Raw genomic sequence first — 24,175 nt, 5'->3', positions numbered from 1 at the left:
TACGGTGGCTGTCCGCCGCGACCACCACCCTGGCCACCACCGCCTTGGCCGCCATGGCCACCTTGGCCCTGCCCGCCACGAGGAGCGCCCTGTCCCTGGCGTGCGGCAGAGTTGGCGGAGGAGATGATCTCGCTGGAGGCGGCCTACTGCTCCAGGCGAAGCTCGGCACCGATGAGGTAGGCGTAGAAGCTGTTGAGGCTGACCGCATCATCACGGGTGGTGAGGGAGGCGACGAGAGGCTCGAACTCCGGTCCAAGACCGGCCAGCATGTACCCGAGCACTTCATCATCCTTGAGAGGCGCGCCGATGGCCGCCATGGAGTCGGCGAGGGCCTTCACGCGATGGTAGTACGCAGATGCGGAGAGGTCCTTCTTGCGCACATTGGAGAGCTGGTAGCGGATTTGCATCTTCTGTGCGCGGTTCTGGGCTCCAAACATAGCCTGGAGCGCTGCCCACACCGCCGCCGAGGTGGTGAGCTGGGTCATCTGCCCAACAATGTCCTCAGACATGGAGCCAAGAAGGGCGATGAGGACGAGCTGGTCCTGTTGTACCAGCTAAGGTACGCCGGGTTGGCGATCTGCCGGGCGGCGTCCCCGGTTCCCTCGGTGAGGGTCGGCGGTGGAGCGGCGATAGAGCCGTCGACGTAACCGAACAGGTGTGCCGCGTGGAGAGCTGGCACAGCTTGCGTCTTCCATAGAAGGAAGTTCTCCCGAGTGAGGTGGATGGTGATGAGGCTGCTAATGGAGCCGATGGTCACAATGGGAGCAGGAGCGGCATACACAAGGGCGGTGGAGAGGGCATCGGTGGCAGCAGGGCTGGTGCCCATGGCGAGGGAGATCCGAAAGGCGGATGCGTGGAGATTGATCTAGGCTCTGATACCAAGTCAAGAACCGTATGTTTGCCGTGATTAACTCCACGGGCTTGGACTTCATTTATATATGGTAGGGTACAAGAGATAAGTACAAGGGATAGATACAAAGGTTGTAAGACAACTACATATGTTCGTACGGCTCACGTCAAGCCATCTATCTATCCATCCTAACAAACATTAGTTAGGATCTAGCTTGTTTAACATATTGCATTGCAGCAGTTACATGATTCTTGTGAGGGTGTTTAAGCTGACTCAAGACATCATAACCTGGAATCTTTCTGAATCAGCCTATAAGTCTTTATTTGAAGGCTCAACTTTTGTCCCTTGCCATAGTTCCATTTAGGATTGTTGGAGGACCCTGAAGTGCAATTTTTTTGTCTGGCTTGTTTCCTTGGATCGGTGTTGGACGGCAGAGGGACGGTGACGCCATGATTTATCCGATGAAGACACATGTACGTTCTGTGATCAAGAAGTTCAGTCCATCTCCCATCTACTTATCCAATGTTCTTTCTCCCAACAAATCTGGCACAATATTTTGTCCAAGCTGAACCTGCTAAGCTGCATGCCACGGGCTAATGAGAATTTTAACACCTGTTTCACTTCAGCCGCCGTCGGTGCTAGCCCTCCCCTGCAAAAAGATGTGAAATCACTTATCTTGCTCACCATCTAGCGGCAATGGAAGACTAGGAATGAGGTGATTTCAAGAAACTTACCCCAACAGGCAGGATTTGGTCGTTTCCATTCTTGAGGAAGCAAAGTTATGGATGCTAGTTGGTGCTAAGGCACTTCGTCGCCTACCCTTCACTCCAGGACCCTAGATGGCATGTTAAACTAGAGCATGCCAGGCTAACAAATGTTAGCCTTGTATAGCCTTTCTCTTTCTTTTTTGGTTGTTCTTTGTTTTCTTTAGTTGTCCTTTCTTTTATGTTCTTTTTGTTTGTACCTTGGCTACACTCTTGTTCTGACCGTTTTCTTTGTGGTTTCTTCTAAAATACAAAGACGCACGCTTTGGCGTGTGTTTGAGAAAAAATATTGATTTATTTTCTATGGTTTGTCGGTACATTTATGATGCCACAAAATCATGTGTTAAGTTAATGAATTTCTTTCTCTGATTTTTGAAATTATTAATCGGTGTACCCTACAACTCATGCTTAGCTGAATCTCTCTTTGAAGTGTAAGGTATACACGCCGAACCCTGAATTCTGTTTCGTATAAGTATTTACTACAAACATATTCTTCCTTCTAGCAGGTCGCAAGAGATGGCGAGAAAGAATCTAAGCAGGAGATTACAAACATGAATACAAAAGCAAAATACAATAGTGCTTAGAGTTTGGAGTTAGGGTTTTCGGCAATATTAAAATTTGGATCCAGTACCCTATTCTGAATCATGATGCTGGTGTGATTCATTTCAGACACGGGTACAACATCCACATAGAAGAACACTGCCACCTTCATCGATGGGTTTTCATTTATTTAGCATATGATATTATAAATATTTCATGTGAAAAACAGAGAGGAGTTCGTTTCTATTTATGTACAAGTATCAAATGTGGATATATAACATTTTGAGGAGTCTACCGCCTACCACAACAATTTGACATCACACAAAATTGCATGTCATCTTACATACTGATCTCAGATATTAAAAGGAAAAATATGCCTGGCTTATCTCCCGCTTAAGTAAGACCGAGACGACCCTGACACTGAAGGAGCAGAGTGTGTGGATAGCAAACTTGAATGTTCGCCTTGTTTGATATCCTCAACACCCTCAACATTCAGAAACGGGGGATCACTCAAAACAATCTCGACATCATGTTTGTGGCTTCTCAGCAACTCCACAACCTTCGTCATTGTAGGCCTGTCACCAGGGTTCGCCTGGGCACACATCAACCCAATCTGCAGGGTATGCAAGACCTCATCCCTGATAGTATCTTCATAGATGCTCCGATCAACAACCCTCTCTACTGTATTGTCCTTATAGTGGTTCCATACCTTGGATACAGATAAGATATTTACATAAGACACTGGCTCAGACTTGACATAGTAAAAGGTCTGCAACACTATGTTACAAAGTCGAATAAGAAACTTCTGAAAACAGCTATGCTTTCTTTCACCCGAACCTAATCTGTAGAATAACCATGCAAGAACCAAAATAGGAAAGGCATCCGATGGGACATATCCATGAACTTTCTTTCTTTTTTGTTTAGGGAAAATGAATTTTCTATCATCAAAGAACCTTTTTTGTGCAATCAATACAATCATTTTCTTTCAAGAGTTTACTATGAGCAACAGTTTTTGCCTTGTAATGCATTGCAACCCTTTGATTTTAGGACGTTGACGGTTTAACGATCATACCTGCTTTATGAAACTTACAGTGCCAAATGAAGTGCAAACAATTCAAGCATGAGATCAGTAACTTGAGATCAGTACCTTTGTTAACAACGCCTGTCCTCCATGTGAACCAATTGAGCCACTACATCTTTTTCCTGTTACAATCTCGAGAACAAGAATGCCATAGCTGAAGACATCAGCCTTCTCCGTAAGATGGCCGTGCACCACATACTCAGGAGCCATGTAGCCTCTGCAACAAATTTATTGAATGAGCAAAATATCTGAATCCTGCTGTTGCCACATGACATGACAGTGAAACGAATAATGTGGCAAGACCAATGGTTTAATAATATAAAGATTGATCTTACAAAGTTCCAGCAACACCAGTTGTAAGATGAGTCATGTCCTCCGCAAAAGCTCTTGCAAGACCAAAATCTGTTATCTTAGGCTTATACTTATCATCCAATAAAATATTACTAGCTTTGATATCTCTGTGGATAATCCGTGTTTCTGATTCCTCATGTAGATATGAAAGTCCCTCTGCTATGCCTTGAATGATATCAACCCTCAGATCCCAGGTTAATTTCCTGCTACGACTTGCATCTGGGAGGATACTACAGGAAAATTAGTTATATGTTTTTCAAAAATATAGTTAATTGCAGTAGAAAATTGCAGTGATGGGAGGCATTTCAGCGCTTTAATATAGGATTGTTTACACCCAAGGCACATGAATTGGAAGGGGTATGACGATCCATCCATGCATATTAAATAATGGTCAACCATGCATAGCATAAGCTAATGTGTTCACTAAAAATGCAACAAATTTCAAGGAAGATAACCGGGTTTACTATGAGTTTACTATGAGCAACAGTTTTTGCCTTGTAATGCGTTGTATACAACTAAACATAAAACATATGCAAATCAAGAAAGAGGTTTACCAAACAAGAATAGCTCAAGGCTCTTGTTGAAGTAGTATTCATAAACAAGCAAGCTCTCTGGGCCATTCACGCTGCACCCAAGCAACTTAACTAGACTCTTATGACGGACTTGACTTATGAGTTCGACTTCGTTGAAAAACTGATCGACCCACTCCCTTGTATTTAGGAATAGCCTCTTGACAGCAACTTCTTTTCCATCCGGAAGAACAGCCTACGGAGCACGTCAAATATTAGGACAGACATACTTTGTTTCTCCCCTAGTTCTGAAGCAAGTCAATCGAAGATTTCAGATAAATTAAAAACACATGCATACCTTGTATACAGCTCCGTTGCTTCCTTGACCAAGTTTGTTTGCTGGATCAAAATAATTGGTTGCCTTTCTTAGCTCTTCATATTTGAAATTTAGACTAGATTGGGCAATTCTTGCAGAGACTCCATCTCCATACATATCTGCGTTCATAGTAATACAGCTTGCAAAAATTATGAAGAAGACGAAGAAGGTTAACGGAGGGGTAAATATTTTTTACAATCATTAAACTAACCTATGAAGGATTTTGACTGTTTCTCCCTCCTTAGAATTCCTTTCTTCCAAGCCAGAAAAGCAATAATGAGAACAATTATAAAAGCACCCATAAATGAACCCAGCAAAATCCAGACGATGCCATGGTTTCCTGCACAAAGAAGAGAAGTGATTGTCAGTATTGCGACAAAAGCAAATGGATGCATCAGAATTCAGAAAATGAATAGCACGATGATGATGATGCATAAGTTTATATTCAAATCAAGATCCATAGTGGCGATATGTGGATTAGTCATGCAAGTCAGACATGATGAAACTTTGTGCGTTTTACTTCCAGCTCTGCACATAATGTAAGAAAAAGCTTCAACGGAGAATTATTTGACAGTAATCATACAGAAGAAGTCACAACTGGTTTGGTGAAAACAAGTGGCTACTTTGTTGCCGGTTTTTGACAAACCTGCATTCCAAATGACAAAGCAAGACCTTGTTTAGGTTTGAGCATCTCAGTCAACAAATTGAGCTTTCCTAACAATGACGGCAGCCATTCTTCCCCTAACATTCTACGAAAAGTAAACATGAACAGGAGGTGAAAACAGTCAAAATTGTATGGCACTGGAATGTGAAGGATATTCAAATGATCCCTGCCCTGGTCTGTCTCAGAGCTTGTCCAAGTCCACGTAGCATTAGCACGCTTAGGAATGATTAAACTTTGAGGTACTAGGAATTTGCAGTACCTGATGACCCCGACCCCGCGGTGGCGTTGACATTCCAGAATAGCCGCGTGGAGTAGCGTAGGTAACATCCGGTGTAGAGCGCGCGCCCCTCCGTTGCCGGCGCGCACCCGGCCGCTGCTCCCGCCGCGGCGCGGAGGCACTGGGCGCAGGCGGTGGTGTTGAGGCTCCCCCAGCACTGCGCGAGCGCGAACGCCCGCGCGCCCCTCGCGTCCGCGGACCCGACCGCGAACCCGTCACCGCGCGCCGCCGCGTCGGTGACGTTTGCCAGCGCTGCCCTGACCGCGTTGGCGAACCCTCGCGGGTTGGCGGTGTAGTTGGTCCCCGAGCCGCAGACGGTGGCGTCGGCGGGCCCGACGGCCTCGCCGAAGAAGGAGTAGTTGGCGTAGCGGCCGAAGCAGCCGTCGAGGAAGAGGCGGCCCCCGACGCGCGGGTAGCACTTTGGGAGCAGCGACCTGACCTCGGAGAAGCAGAGCTTGCAGTCGAGCGGGGAGAGGTCGCGCAGGCACTGGCCCAGGCCGAAGACGGTGTTGGGCCCCGCGGTCCCCACGGCGGACGTGCCGAAGCCGAAGCCGTTGGCGCTGACGTTGGTGTTGAGGTCGTCCATGGAAGGGACGAAGTTGTCGGCCAGGACGGAGCCCGAGACGGCCTCCCCCGGCGCGCAGGACTGGCCCGCCACCGCCGTGCGAGGGTCACCCGCCGCGGCGGCGCAGAGCGCGCACGCGAGGGCGAGGAGGAGCGCGCGCGCGCGCGCGGCGATGGCTGGGCGCAGTCGGTTCGTTGCCATGCTTGGAGACGGGAGCGCGCGGCCGCTGGGAACGTTGCGGTCTCAACTTACGGGCGGAAGCGGGACGAGTAGGTGGGTTGAGAAATCCGGTGGCGGGCGGAGACGGAGACGACGTGTCTAATGTGACTTGCCCAAAGCCAAAGGAGGCGGCGGGTGGAGCGACGATCGCGATTGGAATGGGAAATCGGGGAAGAAGAGGGTTTTGCTTGCTGGAATTGGGCAGTGGTCAAGCTAAGCTAGACACGTCAGTTGTGAGGCGCGAGCGGTCGCTGTTGGGGAGGCCAGAGGCGAGGCAAGAAAGTCTCGCAAGCGCGCGCACTCCATGCTTTCGGCCGCGCGAGCGCGAGGTGATCAATGCGCGGCGTGCCGATGCCGACCAGAACCAAAGCGGGAGCCACCGTTACGTGCCGTGCCAATAAATGACACGCCACTCCGTCAATACTTTTTTTGAGAGAACGTGGTACTTTATTGATCAAGAAACATCATTACAAAGTTCATCCTCAATGAGTGCCGGGACAACACCAACTGAAAAACTACAAATAAAAGACTCGGCGCTATGCTACCACATTCGTTTTACGACTAGAAAAGCTGAAAGAACAGGACTCGAAATCTGTCGCCATGACTCTGATATCGGCGATCACCGTTCCCAAGTCCGATCGATCGTAAACCTGGGATGTTAGACGTTGGATCATAGATAAGCAATCTGAAACCAGCGCCACCCTGGTCACTCCATGCTCCTTGGCCACTCCGCCAATATTAGGATAGTGATTGCTTGCCCGCGCCAAAGCCAGCCATGTAAAAATTTGGATGATTGGATGTCGGCTCTTTTTCGTGGTCTAGCATAGCGCGAAATATGAACCAGGCGCACTGTAATTGATCAATTGGTCATTTTCTAGAGTTCATGCTCAGCCTATGTAAAAAAACAGACATTGAGAAGTTATTCTTATTTTATTTAAAGTACTATTTTATTATAACAATTTATTTTATTTGGTATCTTTTGTTTTGAATGGTAATGCATGTGGGCTTGGGGAGCTTCTATATATTATTTAGAGCACTATTCTTGATCATATCATAATTTCTATCTTTGTTTGGTATCTTCTTTTGTCTAATTGGTACATTCGTTTGTTTAATTGGTTTGTTGGTTCATTTGATTGCTTGCTTCATTTGTTGATGCCTCTTCACCTTGTTATATTTTTTTAATCTTTGATTCTCGGTATAGTTTAATTCTCCAAGTATTCGGCATTGGGTATGTAAATTTGATTCTACTCACATTATGAGAATATATTGGTCTTCTAATTTTTTCACTCATTCCCACAATTGTGTTTAAGGGAGTTTGCTTTTGTACTTAAGTTGTTTCCTTGCATGGTTTAATATTTACCGAAAATTTCACTAGGCTTTCATTTCCAATATATGCACAATTAAATTCAAGTTCATCCACTCGTGCATATATTATGGACGAGTTTTCTCTATGTATTCAACTTGTTTTGTTATTTAAATTCCTTATATAAACCCTCTTAAAGAGATTGTCATCAATTACCAAAATGGGGGAGATTGAAAGTGCATGGAGCCCCCATGTCTGGTTTTGGTAATTATTGAAAATACATATAGGCTAATGTTTGCATTGAATTATGTTTGTAGAATCGGTCGACAATGCTCGAACCATATGTTGTCTTTAAGGTTGAAATAATAATATGAAGTGATGACCAAGGAACTAATCAAGGAGTTATCCAAAGATTGGTCATGAGAGAAGATTGAGCCTATCACAAGTATGTCCCGAAGAAGAAGATTGGACAAGCCCTCATGTGTATCTTTAAGGCATCAACAAGATGAAGAAAGAAGAAACGATGTGCAAGTTCAAGATGAGCTATCTCGTAGAGGTCACCTTCTTTAATCTTGCCATCCATATGGTGATCATGGATATGTGAAGATATGCCGAATAATAAGATCTCCCATAGTGAAGTATGGGAGAGCAATCCGCGAGACTTCATCAAGCAAGCACAATAAAGAAAGGTGTTCCATATTGGTACGGTCAAGATCATTATCATCTAGCTCAAGTGGAATGTGCAAGGTTAATATTTGTTGTTGATGGGATTTTTTCTTACCGGTCTCATGGGGTAGTTGGGAAACCGGTTTATAGGCTAGATGGTTGTACTATCAAGAGGGCTCTCGAGTGAGTAACTTGATCGTATCGTTAAGAAGAGAGCTCAAACGTTGCATGACTTGCATCATATTTCTTGGTTGCTATTTGCTTCTTATCCATGTGATGTTTTATATTTTGTGGTTATTCCCATGACAAGCTCGAGTCATCAAAAAAGGATTTACAAGGAAAACTTAATGCATTTTCAAGGTTGGAGGTTTTACCTGTTACTCTTTTATAGAGAGGTCAAACCTTTTCTCATTTTAGTTTATTCTCCATTGTTGTACTATGATGGTTATTTCCATGATGTTGTAGAGCTCGTTTCTAGCTTCGACATAGCAAAAGATCATCAAAATCGGAGTTGAGATCTCAAGTTGTGATTGTTTTTGTTTTGTTGTTTCGCCGGTTTTCCGAGGGGCGGATTATCCCGCTGAGGGGCCAAATATCCGGGTAGTGTCGGATTATCCGTCTTAGGGAAAAATATCCACTAAAAATATCCGGGGGGGGGGTCTACCTGGAGTTGTGCCATGTGCCTGGATATCCTAGGTGCTTCCAAAAATTCCATGCGAGCCGAAATATCCGGCCCGTGGGTGAAATATCCGTGGTAAAAAGTTCCATCGGTTGTATTTCGTTGGGGGCTATAAAATGCCACCTTCTTTCCCCTTGGGCTGTTTTGTTCTTCCATTCTCTTACCTCCTTTGTTTACTTTGAAGGGCTTGCCCTTGTTCTTCATTCCTCCCATGATTTGTGCATATATTTGAGGAGAAAGAGTGAGGATATCTAGATCTACACTTTGACCAATTAACTTCTTCTCTTAGTGAGGGGAAAATATTAGCTATAGATCTTGGAGAAATTTGGTGCTCTCCTTGTTTGTTCTTCCTCTCTTATTCCCTCAATAGCTTTTGTAGCTTTGGTGGAAATTCAAGAGTGAGAGACTTGCCATTGCATTTGGTGCATCGGTTTGAGTTCTCCGCATTGATACATGGAGGTGAAAGTTTGTGAGATATTTCTTCGGGTGCTTGTACCGAGAGCTTGTTCCTCTTGGATCTTTGGACCCTAGACGGATTGGTGATCTTAGTGGTGTTCTTGAAGCCTCCAATTAAGTTGTGGATATTCCTCAAGCGTAAGGTCTTTGTGGCGATTTCTTCAGAGCCTCCAATTAAGTTGTGCAAATCGCCTGAAATTTGTACATGTTTGTGACCGCCCTTAATTGATCGAGGACTTACCTTTTGGTGGGAAGGATCGAGGTACGGTGAGGCCTCTTCGTGGAGTTTGGGGTGATTTGGCATCCACACGGCTTCAATGGAGAGTAGCACTCACAAGAGTGTGAACTTGGGGATTCACCGTCGTCTCCGCGTGTCTTGATTATTTTTATACTCGAGCTATTTACTTATGCACTTCACTTTGTGATAGCCTTCGTGTTTGAAGTTATATATCTTGCGATCACATAGTTGTTGTCTTTCTTAGCATAAATTGTTGGTGCACATAGGTAAACCAAGTTATATAGGTTTTGTGCTTGAAAAATTAAACACTAGTTTTATTTCGTATTTGTTGAAGCTATTATCGTAAAAAAAAATAAACCGTCTATTCACCCCCTATAGGCGGCATATGTGTTCTTTCATCGTCTTCCTGGTTTGGTTAAAAATGACACGCGCCCCCTCCTTGTCAACATCTGAGTAGCAGCGCACCTAGGATGTTGCTTGCAGATCGGCGGTGAGGTATCGAGTTCGTCGGGGCCACACATACAGCCTCGCCAAAACGGCTAAGTCCCAGAGAATTATCTTACAGTATGTTTTGGCCAATTATAAGTGGATGTGTGACGCCGATGAGAGCGGCGCCACACATCATGCCACGTCAGATGGGAGAACAGCTGAGCGTCGAGGACGCCATGTAGGCTGGGAGAGTGGCGCCGCCGACACGGGCGCCACACAGTGAGGTGTGGCGCCGATGTGAGGAGCGTCATACAAAAAGGTTAGATAGGTGAAATAGTTTGCCCGAGAGATCAGTCTGTACTATAGTTTCATAAAATGGTTATTTTTGTGTAAATCGCCTAAAATCGAGGGCGAGGTGCGGGCGTGGGCGAGCGGAAGGAGTCGTGGCCACGTGAGCGAGCTGGGACGCAGCGCAGGCTGCTTCGTGCAGTGGCGATGCGAGGAAAAACCGAGTGCAGCAGCAGCGCAGGTGCAGGTGCGGATCGCGCGCGGGTGCCACGCTGGCCAGCGCGTGCGTGCGCAGGAGGAAAAGGGAGTGGCAGGCCAGCGCAGGCGCGGTCAACGACCAGGCGGATCACGGCAGCGCGAGGACAAGAAAAAAGGAGCATGGATGAATCGAGCCAGGGAAGAAAGAAAAGAAAAAAAAGGCCGGCCGCTCGGTCCATCTTTATGGAATTTGCAAGCGAACTAATGTTTTGGCTGTTTCTCTTTAATTTCTTTTGGTAAAAAGCGCAGCAAACTTTGAGCCTTTTTCTGTAAAAACTGAGTAAACTTTAATCATTATCGGGGCAAAATATTGGACAGAGAAAGATAGACGCAACATCCGGAATATTTTTGTGGCGAACAAAAATTGGTAGAAACGAAATGGCTAACGCCGAGAAAAAAATCGAGCCACCTTTGCAGATGCGGAATAGAGGGAATCAAAGGCGGCATATGGTGGCGAATATAAAATGGATGAAAGATATCAAACGAATGGGATGCAAGACAAAGGTGATTTGAGCCAAAGAACCAAATAACGACTCCGACCTCCTCTTAATAGTGTGGGGTCTTATACTCAAAAAAACCGAAAGAGGAGACTACCTTGTCATGCTTCACCTTCGAGCGCTACTTCGAACTTCGTCTCGAGCTCTTCCTCTCTCTTTTCGCATCATGACCCGACACGATAAGAGGGCGAGAAAATTAATCGCGTCCCGCTTGACCTTGATGACAGCGCTCATGGTTCATTCAAGACGGAACACTTCGATTGATTGCATGCTCTAGCTCTTGGTCACCAATAGCTCAACTCATGAGTCTTGGAGGATTGTGACACCGACTTCGAGCCGTAGCCTCTCTCTTGACATCAACTATCTTGAATCCAACAAATGGAGTTCAAACAAAACCTATGGATTATTCCTTCAAACAAAAACTCAATGAAAATATTAGTCCATAGAAATTATCATAAATTACCACAAACACATAGGGGCAAAGTACCCTTACAGTGGTACTACTTTCGAAACCACCAGGGTTAGTTGTACTACCTCTTGGGCAGCGGTACTGCCGCCCGGCATGGAACACACAACAATATGTGACTTTGGAACATCCCTCTCTCGACCAAAACTGGGGGAGGTTGTCGAGGAGTTTTTAGGTTTTGTGCTCGTGATCTTGATCTTGATTTCTCCACAACATTCCTTAGTGTGTCCCCTCTTGATAGTACGGAGCTACCTAAAACAAGGTAGATAAAAACTCGGAGACTCCGTCTTCTCTTAAAACTTTTGGGGGGGCAAACACCAGTCTTGTGTCGTTATATATGTCATCTACTACACTTCCGCAGTTGGTTAGTCCACTAAGAGCATTATCATCAATACCTAAATACTTAAGAGGCAAATTCCCTTTCAGCAAACTAATCTAATATATTTCTTTACTTATCATATAAATCTTCGGAAAAAAATAAAGGAAACATAATTAGATGATCTCAAGGACAAGTGTAGAAAATTTCTCCACTTAGGATAAATGGAGAAATCTACCTAATATTATCATGAGCGCCTCTCTATTTTGCGAGGTTCTACACACACATTACTATGACATCGGAGGCAACATGGAAAACTTCCTCTACGCACAATACTAGGACGCGATATGGCCGTTTTCCTCCGCGTATGGTAGTACGATGACAACGGAGACATTGTCGGCTTCCTCCGTGCATGCCAGATGCCCACCATCCTCCGCGAGCCAAGCGTTAACGATGGCGTCCAAATGCCCGCCACCCTCCACGCATGCTTGGATCCGAAGGGGATATCATATCGATTAGAATCGGGAATGGGGTTGTAAGTGAAAGAATGAGATGTTGTTAGAATCATGATTCTACTATACGATTCTACGACTTTGCGATCCAAGTTGAGTGGAACGATTCAAAGATTCTTCTAACTAGAATCTAAGAGTTTACGATTTTGAAATTTAAGATCTTATGGTTTACGATCTTAGCATAGAGGTTTCGAGCCGATTCGAATCACGATTTTGACAACTATGGATGCAACATAGTTTATTGAGGAGATGAAGACCATATTGCTGATACGTGTATTTTACATCATCAATATAGATACTTATATGATTAGTTTTGAATGATATTTGTCATGATCAACCATTATTTATGTCTTTTAGTTGATTTATAGGACTTTCCTACAAAGTCCTATTTAATTTCTGGGAGGCATAAAACCTCCTTTTTCGTGATTTGTTGTTTTAGGGACCTTCTGAACGCCTAAAAATCGAAGGAAAAACACATGATCAGTTTTTCATCAAGAGAAAGACCGTGGGCCAAAAAAGCATGAGATTGGAGCCACGAGGACCAAATGAGGCCGGGTGGCACACCCCTCCGCCGGGTGCGCCAACCAGGCCCATTTGAGCCTCGAGCACCGTCTCGACCCCTCCGTTTGACATTACCTCCATGTCGCCAGAAAAACTACGCCATAATTTTCCCAAGATTTACAGAGGCGGAAGTGGAGGCGAAAGTCCTCTCCTAATCCGGGAGAGTGCAGATTCTACAGCACCGGAGCCTCTGATGAAGGGGAAATGGACGCCAATGTCATCACCACTCCTCCTTGGCATAGGGGTCTCTCCATCAACATCTCCACCATCACCATCATCATCAGCATCTCCATCTCCAAGATTCATATCATCCCCCTCATAGTTCGTGATTTATTGAATCCCGGATATTGTTTAAGTGCTATTTGCATGATTGTGATTGGAAACTTGTCTTTATTTGGTGGAGAGATTATATTTTCAAATTGTGTTGTAGTCCATATGCATCTGATCCATACCATGTTTGTGACTTGTGAGTGGATCCCCATGTTTCTGAGGGCATAGGATAAATTGGCTATGATTTCCATATAATATGCAATGAGTATTTGATCAAGTTTTTATCTTTTATGTGGTTCTATGATGGTTTTATGGGAACGTCGAGTGCATATTGCTTCACCTATATGGGCTCATAGGGCTGCACTTTGATGTAATGATCAGGTTTGGAAGGGACTGAATGGCAATGTTTTCCAATACTTTGAGTTGCATTAGAGGGATTTATGTCGGGAACCAATGAACTAATTGATATGGTGGGACATTTATGTCTTAATGATTCCTATACGTGCTCACGAAAATGGCTCTAGGACCCATTATAAGGGGTGCATTTGCTCATATCGATGGCTGCACATAATTTAGGCTCCGCCCTAAGGGAATAAAACTTGACAAGATATTCACCATTTTGTGTAGAAATATAAATGCTAAGTAAATTCATGCTGCCCTTAGGAACGCTTGTCACGTATAAGTTCACACAAACACACACTTGAGCTTGTCCTCTTACTTCATAGAGGATTAGGCTTTGTCTCATTGAGAGCATTTACTTATTGCTATTTACTTCTTGCACTTTATTTTATTGCAAACTACACACCCAAAACACCAAACCACTGCACCATTTTTATTGTTTCACTTGTCAAACTTATGAACCAATACCTTCAGCTCCTCGTGGGTTCGACAACCTTTCTTATTGAAAAGTACTACAATAGATCTCCTGCACTTGGGAGCCATCAACTGCAGAACTGTGGGCGGAGGTGGAGGACTGCGATGCGGAGGCTGTGCTAGATATAGACATAGTATCCGACATGACAGCCTTTAGCTCTCCAACTGGGGCTTCATCTCCTTGCCATGACGAGAGTCGGGAGGGCGGTTAACAATAGATATGAGAGTTGGTGAGATATAATTTTCCGATTTAGGGTTCATCTTAGCTAGTGGAATTTGATAACTATGAGTGTGGCGACGTACATAGAGGGGAGTGCGGACATCTATTTTGGCATATGCACAAAGGGCCGATATAAAGAAAATGCATGAGAGGTGGGGTGCACTTGCTAGCGAGACATTGTTGACAAGACAACGGGACATGCTTGACCATTCTCCAGTTTTGGCCCAACTTTTGACGTTGCTTACAATGGACGGCGAAATGCTAAGTGCCTCCCTTAATGTACTATAACACCCCGAAGAATAGGACCTCGGGAATGGTAGATGTCGAAATTTTGCATTTTCATAGCATGCATCTCTAAAATAAGGGGAAATTTTGAACTTATTACCTTTAAGAATCAAAGTGATCAAATTTGAACTGAGTGTCGAAGTTGACGTAAGTCGGGCACTAGGATTTAAAATTCAAATTTCGACATGACCTTTGAGTAATTTTAAAACTATGGGCAAACTAAAACTTGAAAACCTAAATTGTTAGCTTTGAGTGTTACAACTTTGTGTGATACTAACTTTAACGTAAATAAATATATTTCAGGGTTTTGGAATTCAGAATTGAGGTTTGACTTTGGTAAAAGGGTATAAGACTAGAGAAGAGGGAGAAGAGGATTTCGCGGACTTCTTACAGCAGCAGAGGAGCAATCATGGAGTTCCGAAGGGTGAAGCTCTGAAGGATTTCGTTATCGTTATTCTGGTGATCGTGACTGTGTATTTATTGCTATCCTAATTATGGCCACATGTAGGAGTAACATGCAATGACAGAAGTGCTAGCTGGTAAACACACCATATAGGGGTGCAAGATTACCGTATTGAGTCTAATCTGTGCAGCCAAGCAAACACAAAGCTTTGCATTCAGTACAACCTAAAAACTCGAATCACGGGCAAACATTGTGTGTATAAAAGATGCCCTCATGGAGCTAATAGTTTTGTGGGCAACCAAATTAACTACGGATAAGGCCACCACCTATTTCGAGGTAGAATTTTGACTAACAATTAAACAACAAAATATGAGTTATATGTTACCAAAATTATACAAAAAATTATACCATTGAATTCATATTTGAAAGATGTTTCTAACAATATATTTTTATTGTCATATAACTTATATTTTATCAGTCAAATTATTTTTCAAAGTTTTTCCGAAATACGAAGTGGCCTTACATATAAAACGGAGGTAGTACACAAACATATACAAATTATGTGTTACCTCATGCAGTCTCTACCGAGCCACAAATATAAAAAGCTAAAATCTATGCAACCAAGCAAATGTGTCGTTCCGTCTCCGGTGGCCTTGGGGTCTTGGAGGTGTGGCGGACCACGCCTCCTCGCCGGCGGAAGGATTTCCGTTATTTGTTTAGCTTGCTTTTTAGTGTCTTTTCAGGATGGTGAGGTGACGGCTACCTAAAGTTAGAATAAGGTCCTCCCCGTCCTATCCTTACTTCGATGTTGCTCCAAGCACCGGCGGAGGATGCGTGGAGTTGTATGTCTAGAAGATCTCATGGGGGTCGACTTTTGTGTTGGTTGGTGTGGTTTTAGGGCAGTCTTTTCCGATCAACAGTTGTCATTAATGGTGATGGTTGCTACTCTAGTGCGCTGATCCTTTGGGTCTTAAACACGACGACTTCCCGTCTGTCTACGACAACAAGCTTTACTGCGACAAGCTTTGCCCGGCTCGCGCTAGTGTTTGTATTCGTCGCTACATGGTCCAATTATTTGTTTGTATTTTGTATTACTTTAAGAATTGTATAGGCATATATATATTTTTTTTGGGGGGGGAGGGGGCATGATCGTCACGTGCAAACATACGCCCCTCATCCAACCGAGACGCTAACTAACTGTTCGTCAACATGTGATGGGATGTGCACGACTAAAAGAAATGGAATTGTCAAATGCAAAAAAAGAACACCAAACGTGAACCACGGGCCTTATTACAGTCTGGATATTAACCTGCAGAACCGCCATCCACTGTAGTTAATCCCAATGAGAGGTGTAGTTTGTTATATCTTCGTTTTGTAGATTTGAATGTATTTTCACATAAAACATATCTAGATACTGTACATTCAAGCAAGCGACAAGTAATATGAAATGGAGGATTAACTTGATAGCCCATGCACTGGTGAGGATAACTAGTTTCCATGCAATTTGAATCCTCTTCAGAATTACCTCTTACCCGTGTGGGAGCGATCGTGCATTGATAGTCCCCTTTTAACATCAAGAAATTGTATTCATATTAAGTGCATTTTACAGAGAGAAGTGTGTAAGCATACATGCACGATACATTAATTAAGAATGTATCTGCACATTGTAGTGAAGATAAACATCGGATAGCTAAAGTAATGGACTGAATTTTAAGAGCTAGTCTAGCTTGACGATGAGCTTCATATCCTTGCTTCTATGGATGTGTGATATTCTGATGCGTTAGAAGGAAGGGCAAGACTGGATTTGTGCTAGAGCTAACTTCCTTATTGAGCAGGATCTTATTTCAGTCTATTGCGGCACAAGATTATATTTGCATGGTGAAGATGAGGTCCTTGTTGTTCGGGTTGATCCGCTGGCGGTGGATGACAACACTTCCGTTACAGTTTCTCAGATTCAACAGCAAGGACCACTTAGTTTGAGCTCGGTGAGGGATCTTCTATATCTACAGCTCAATACTCCCCTACCTCAGGTGCATACGCTAAATAGACCGCTGGGAGAGCTACCCATGGGGCATCAACTGGTACGCAGAGACCCTCGGAGATTGCAGTTGTGGCACTTTCGGATCCGAGTTGTAGACGGATGGGCGATCGCCGTTTGGCTCCTACTATAGTCTTCAGCGTCTTCACCTACGTGTTGTCGTCAACTTGTAATTGGGTTGTGCAGCCTAGCATGCATGTATCTTGCTCTGCTATCAAGAGCCATGATGTAATGTGATCTTCTTTGTTAATATATCTTTTATGTTCAAAAAAAGATTTGTGCTAGCAAAGACCTAACCTTCCAATGACCTGGTTATATCTATAGCTGCTGCCGCTGAAGCAAGTACTAAACTATCAGTATGGAAGTATGGATCCTTGATCTGCATCAAATCTGCCAATGTGGCAGCAAGGTGCAGGCCATAAACTTCAGCCTTTAGAGGAGAAGATGCCGAAGGGGGCAGAGCTGAAACGTGCAGTTGTTGGCAGTGTTGGTTGCCTTGCAATTGGATGCCTACTCCAATGCCTGGTTGCCATTGTTGACTGCCAAAACCCACCGGCGGGCAGCGGCCTTGTCAACACCGTAGAGCCGGGAAGAGCCTAGAGCTGCGGCTGGCTGAGACCCCTCCGAGCGACGGCCCGCAATGCTCTTCTGGTCACACGCGGCGATGCGAAGTGCAAGGGCGTGCCACCTGACCTATACCTGGTCGGGAAGGTGATGGGGATGCCTCGCTTAGTTTCCTGCAGGGCATACATGTAAACGTTAAATACGAGCCTCGATCGGCTCTCAGGTTATCCTGTGAATCGGCTCAAAAAGCCGATCCACCCATGATTCGTACGGGGTGCACGAATACTTGGTGGTCCTGCTTGATCAAGATAAAGCTAATTAGATCTACGACGATTTAGGGTTTTCACCGCATAATCGGATCATCCTACTCCAGGTTGGGCCTCGCGGCCACGCACGGTGCTCGTAAGCCGATCCTAAACAAGGCCTAAAAACCAACATGAAGTTGATCCTCGGAACATCCTGTTTAGGACTTGCGAACGCCACCCTACGTGCCCTCTGGATCCTCCCCCTTTGTAAGGCCTAACTATTGCGGATATTAAACTAATCCTTGTAGAACAAGGAGCAATCGTAACGGACCAGATCTACTAAATAATGATCAAGCGGGTGCCGCCCCACACCTGAGATAGGTGTGAGGGCGGCTAGATATGCAAGGGTTGCACTACGTAAGCATGCTTAAACGAAGAACAATGCTAACCCTAACACATCTAATGATAACTACGTTGCTCGCCATCAAAAGCGCTTCGGTACGAGCAACGCATGAACAACGTGGGGCTTGTGCTTGCCTAGATCGCAAGATGCGATCTAGGCGGCATGTCGCTTACCCGATAGAAACCCTCGAGACGAAGGAGTTGGCGATGCGCCGAGATTGGTTTGTTTGGGGTTGAACGTGAGTTGTTGTTTATTCCATAAACCCTAGATACATATTTATAGTCCGGCGGACTTTCTAATGTGGGCGTGCACTAAACCGTGCACGAGATAAACTCTAACTTTTAATCTAGATACAATCTACCATAATTAAAGATACACGGGCAACTTAGCCCAAATTCTCCGTGCAAGGCCGCTTCATAGATCTTTCATGTGTAATCTTTCAAGCCCATCTTGATGGCGGCCCACCTCCTGATTTAGCCAAAATCTGGTGATAACACATGCCCCCCTGGTTTTGGTAATGATAATTTCAAAACCACTCTGTTTTTTCCTCAGAGGGGTCGTGTCACGGCAGAGCGGAACTGTCGCAGCATGCCTCATCATGACGACTTGCCTTCCCAACTTCTCTGCACGATTTGACAGTTTTGGCACCATGTCCTCGAGAACTGCTCGAAAATTAAAAAACCCCCACCTCCTTTTATTTAACCGCATCGAACAGTTCTCCTCTTCACCCCTTCCGCATTAGCACTCCAAAAAAAACCCTCCCCTGCAACCATGTCCTCTTCCTCTTCCTCTTCTTCTTCGTCGGATCTTTCCCACGTGTCCTCTCCCATCCGAGAGTCGACGCCCTCGTGGGGTACGCAAGCGGCGTACGACATCCTCGCCCCAACGAAGTGGGACAAAGAGGACAATGACTCCTCCGTCAGGTCCGAGGATGACAAATCCCTAACCGACGGGGAGAGCGACCTCCGCTTCCTTGGCCGACGGGGAAGCGGTGGAGGAGAGCGAAGACGATCGCCTCTCCTGGGAAGATTTCACCACCTCCGAGGAGGTGAAGGAGGAGGAAGCAGAGGAGGAGGATGAAGACAGCTCCTCCGACGAGCCGCTGGCCAAACGCCGCCACCTCTGGCCCGGGAACTTCAGCGACGTCGACAGTGGCGACGACGGCGACGAAGAGGATGAAGACGACGAGGGTCCTGTCGGCGGCCGCTGGAGCAGCGATGACGAGCCGGCAGGGAGCAGCGCCGGTAGTGGCGATGACGGCGACGACGACGACGAGGGCAGCAGCGGCCCCTAGATAGGGTCTTAGCATAGGGCCAGCAGTAGCAGACGGGGCAATGTATCCCCCTGGTATTTCCTTTTGAGAGCAATCAGCTCTTCTATGTAAGAAATCGGCTTATTAATGGAGAAATTCCCCAACTCGATTTTGCCGATTCCCTTTATGATAATTTAGCCGATTGTCTTTCGCATCGATTCTACCGATTGCCAATCTGGTTAATGCCCAATAAGCCGATGGCGTCGCATCGGTCTCTCACGACAAATTTTGTGATAGATTCATCCGGACCCAAGCTCCTGGTCAAACCAGGCCCGACCATAGGCGTGCAAACCCCGAGCCTTCGGACATTCTTCCGCCACATCCTTCCCTTCCAGATCCTCTTTGTCTCTAGAAGCGCCCTAAGATCGTTGCCGGATCAATTTAAACGCCGAAGCTGCCACTTCCGCAGGACAGGCATTACCTCTGTGGTAACGTTTTATAATCCTGCTCTGTATAATCCTGCTCTGTTCTCTTTCAGCAACCATTGCTCCAAATCAAACTGAGACGCAGAGCCAACCGATTTTAGCGAACTCGGCCTTCTTATAGCAAAGGACCTCTCGCGGCAAGTTGCCCCCGAGCCTCGGCCGGGGTAGAGACAAATGATGAAAACCAATAATTCGGGCAAACGGGCACGGGCTCGACCACGTCCGAGAGTGGACCACCTCCATCCGGCGACGGTCTACACGGCCGATTCGGCGGGTTACTAATGCGGTGTTGAGTAGGTGCCCTCAACATAGTCCTGGGCTTGTCGCTGAATCGTCTTGCATATTGAAGCGATAATTCCGTGACATCGGCACCATTCCTCGGGCCGGTTGTGATGCGAGTTAGCCGATTCCAACGAAATTGGCCCGCGTAGCCAAGGATCCTTCGGGGCAAGCTGCCCCCGGGCCTTAGTCGGGCGAGAATAACGGTGAGCCGACCACATCGGTCACCCTCGGCTTCCAACTTATAATGCGGCATCGGCCGACTCCAACGACTATCGGTTCTTCGTTTACGGCGGCTGGGACGCCTCCCGGTGGGGGTGTCTTTGAATCTCCGGTGCCCTCCAAATTCCGGACGCAACACCCCCTAGAAGTGACGGCTACTAAGTCACCATCTTGGTCAAAACGTCGCAGCCGATTACTTCGTCATCGGCTGCTCTCGCGATCTTAGGAAGGCTCATCCCTACCCTGACTTGCCGTTTAATCAGAGCCACGACCCTTAAACCTGCTAATGCCGCTGATCTTGAAGGCTTGCCAATGAGAATTAGGGGTCCTTGAAAGGAAGACCCATTTCACGCTCCATTGATCCGATTATGCTTAAAAAAATTTGAATTTCCGGCCGATTTGTGTATCGGCCCCCATACTCCAATACCCATTGTCACCGGATGGGACACTTCTACTGCATATCCTCGTGTTTTATCCACTTGGGCGCCCCCCCGAGCCGATTCTGTCAAGAGAATTGATGATATCGGCTCTGTTGGATCATGTGTTGAACCCGAGGCGGTATGGATGGTGAGGATATTCACGGCCGATTCGGAATCGGCCTCCACGTTGTTTGCTCGGTGAAGGTTTTGTAATGTTCCTTCATAGACCCTTGGGGCCGATCACAAGGATCAGCCTCGCCAAGTTGCACATCGCTTGGCTTCAACTACATGGTCAGGCCGGTGGATAAAACTAGCTTAACCCTTCCCTTTGTCACATCGATGCGCTCGCGATCGTCCAAGTTGATGCCCGAGAGGGGTTCTTGGCCTGCTTGCTTCCCATGCGTTCATGCCGGCCCGTCGAAACTTCGGCCGAGTCATCGGCACTGGACGACCTCTACCTCGTCACCATCCCACTGTATTATGCATTGGTGCATCGTGGAGGGAATGCAGCGGTTGGCGTGGATCCAATCTCTTCCCGGCAACACGGCATAAGCTGCTCGTGCTATCAACGATGAAGAACGTCGTAGGGATAGTTTTTCTTCCTACGGTCAGATCCACGTTCAGAACTCCTTGTGCCTCGGACGCTTGGCCGTTGAAGTCGCTCAACGTCACGTTAGTCTTGATTAGATCCGAACTCGAGCGTCCCGGCCGACGTAGCATAGAGTACGGCATGATGTTAGCTTGCCGCTCCGGTGTCCACCAGGCATCTTATTTACGGGCCTCCCATCGATATATCCTCGTAAGTACGGGGCCTTCGGATGCCTGTAGCTCCTTTCCCGTGGCTTCTCAAAGATAACCGGCCGTGGGCCGCGATCAAGTTGTGCCACGGATGTCTCATCTAATCTGGAGCACTGAACTCCGAAGGGAGGATAAACACCATATTTGTGCCGACCGATGTTTCATCATCGGCTTTTCTCTGTTCGGGCGCCACTCTCTTCTTTGTGGCTGACCTTCCTTGTCCGGGGTTCGCCGAATTTTGGCAGCCAGATCAGGCCGTGCCTTCCTTAGCGTGCGCAGGTATAATCTTTCAGCTTCTTCCAACCCACGCAGACGCTGAACTCTTCGCTTCTGGGAACGGCTGAGCCCACCAGGGCACCACCTAGGCTGATGATATTTGTATTCTTCACCACCGTCCTCTAGCTCCTCGAGATCTTCCACCTGAGCGGACTCAGCATGCTTGTCCCGAGGCGGGAAAGGCCCTAGACGGCTGAACACGAGACACGTTAGCGGCACCCTTCTTCCTTTGTTTGCATTACGGGCGGTCCTCGATTGTTGGCAATCGGCTCATTCTGAGTCCCGGCAATGTTTGAAGAACGGGCAGTCCCGGTGCCTATCCATGTCACCCTGCCCCCTTGGCCTTCCTTCGGCGCGACGATCGTACCCGCCGTTGCTTCTACCATGTTGGCGGTACCTTCCGACCTCGGCATCAGACCGAAAATTCCTTTCATCATCTACGTCGTAGCGCCGACGTCGGTCGTGGTGTTGCTCGTATTTGTTGAGGAGGTGCTTGGAGAGTGGGCGTTGATACCGCATGCTTCTTATCCCCTCCCTTGCCAGGTACCGCCTGTCCTCATCTTGGGGTTGGTCGCGCGGATCGGCTCCCTCTTCATCCTTGCCACGGGAGTGGCTGCTTTCTGTTTTCTCTTTGTCATGGCGGCTTGCGGACCCTGCCATATTGACACCAAAGGAAAACTTTGGCTGACCTATGGAGTGGCTGAGATCCACCGGTGTCGACACCGGGCCCGGACGTGGGTCTCTACCGAGCTTGATATCGTGCGGCCGGGTCTTCTCGAGAGGAGCCGATGAGTTCGGCTCCAAGGGTTGCCTTGATCCCGTCATGTTTCCTTCGAGCTCCTTGGGCAGATCCCCATGCTTCGGCCGACTCGGTGCGCTCCTCCGACGGGGTGGAGAGATCTATCCCATCGAGTGCGCCTTCGGGCGTGGAACCCCTCCCCACGACGCCATGGGAGTGGGTTCGGTGGGAAGAGCCGATGAGTTCGGCTTCGAGGATGGCTTTGATCTCATCGCACGTGGCTGGCGTGCCGCCCGCCATCTTGGATGTAGATGGCGATGTGGTTGATGTAGACGATGGTCCCACCGGGCGTGCCGAGAATGTGTTGACTGCCAAAACCCACCGGCGGGCAGCGGCCTTGTCAACACCGTAGAGCCGGGAAGAGCCTAGAGGCTGCGGCTGGGCGAGACCCCTCCGAGCGACGGCCCGCAATGCTCTTCCGGTCACACGCGGCGATGCGAAGTGCAAGGGCTTGCCACCTGACCTATGCCTGGTCGGGAAGGTGATGGGGATGCCTCGCTTAGTTTCTGCAGGGCATACATGTAAACGTTAAATACGAGCCTCGATCGGCTCTCGGGTTATCTCGTGAATCGGCTCAAAAAGCCGATCCACCCATGATTCGTACGGGGTGCACGAATACTTGGTGGTCCTGCTTGATCAAGATAAAGCTAATTAGATCTACGACGATTTAGGGTTTTCACCGCATAATCGGATCATCCTACTCCGGAGTTGGGCCTCGCGGCCACGCACGGTGCTCGTAAGCCGATCCTAAACAAGGCCTAAAAACCAACATGAAGTTGATCCTCGGAACATCCTGTTTAGGACTTGCGAACGCCACCCTACGTGCCATTTGGATCCTCCCCCTTTGTAAGGCCTAACTATTGCGAGATATTAAACTAATCCTTGTAGAACAAGGAGCAATCGTAACGGACCGAGATCTACTAAATAATGATCAAGCGGGGTGCCGCCCCCACACCTGAGATAGGTGTGAGGGCGGCTAGATATGCAAGGGTTGCACTACGTAATCATGCTTAAACGAAGAACAATGCTAACCCTAACACATCTAATGATAACTACGTTGCTCGCCATCAAAAGCGCTTCGATACGAGCAACGCATGAACAACGTGGGGCTTGTCTTTGCCTAGATCGCAAGATGCGATCTAGGCAGCATGTCGCTTCACGATAGAAACCCTCGAGACGAAGGAGTTGGCGATGCGCCGAGATTGGTTTGTTTGGGGTTGAACGTGAGTTGTTGTTTATTCCATAAACCCTAGATACATATTTATAGTCCAGCGGACTTTCTAATGTGGGCGTGCACTAAACCGTGCACGAGATAAACTCTAACTTTTAATCTAGATACAATCTACCATAATTAAAGATACACGGGCAACTTAGCCCAAATTCTCCGTGCAAGGCCGCTTCATAGATTTTTCATGTGTAATCTTTCAAGCCCATCTTGATGGCGGCCCACCTCTGATTTAGCCAAAATGCGGTGATAAC

The 24,175-nt window shown here is 46.9% G+C and overlaps 1 protein-coding gene across 1 annotated transcript; it reads right to left on the bottom strand.

Moving 5' to 3' along the window:
- Window positions 1-2,341: 2,341 nt before the first annotated feature.
- On the bottom strand, window positions 2,342-6,041 carry LOC124663640 (cysteine-rich receptor-like protein kinase 2). Its single transcript, XM_047201313.1, has 7 exons — window positions 5,395-6,041; window positions 4,683-4,811; window positions 4,454-4,590; window positions 4,141-4,351; window positions 3,571-3,805; window positions 3,302-3,452; window positions 2,342-2,863 (listed from the first exon to the last, which is right to left on the bottom strand). Exons 1-7 carry the CDS (start codon window positions 5,996-5,998, stop codon window positions 2,537-2,539), a joined length of 1,794 nt encoding a protein of 597 aa, XP_047057269.1. The 5' UTR covers window positions 5,999-6,041; the 3' UTR covers window positions 2,342-2,536.
- Window positions 6,042-24,175: the final 18,134 nt, after the last annotated feature.

The sequence above is a fragment of the Lolium rigidum genome, chromosome 6 (genome assembly GCF_022539505.1).
Source record: "Lolium rigidum isolate FL_2022 chromosome 6, APGP_CSIRO_Lrig_0.1, whole genome shotgun sequence".
NCBI lineage: Eukaryota > Viridiplantae > Streptophyta > Magnoliopsida > Poales > Poaceae > Lolium > Lolium rigidum.
This window is presented reverse-complemented; position numbering and strand designations above follow the sequence as displayed.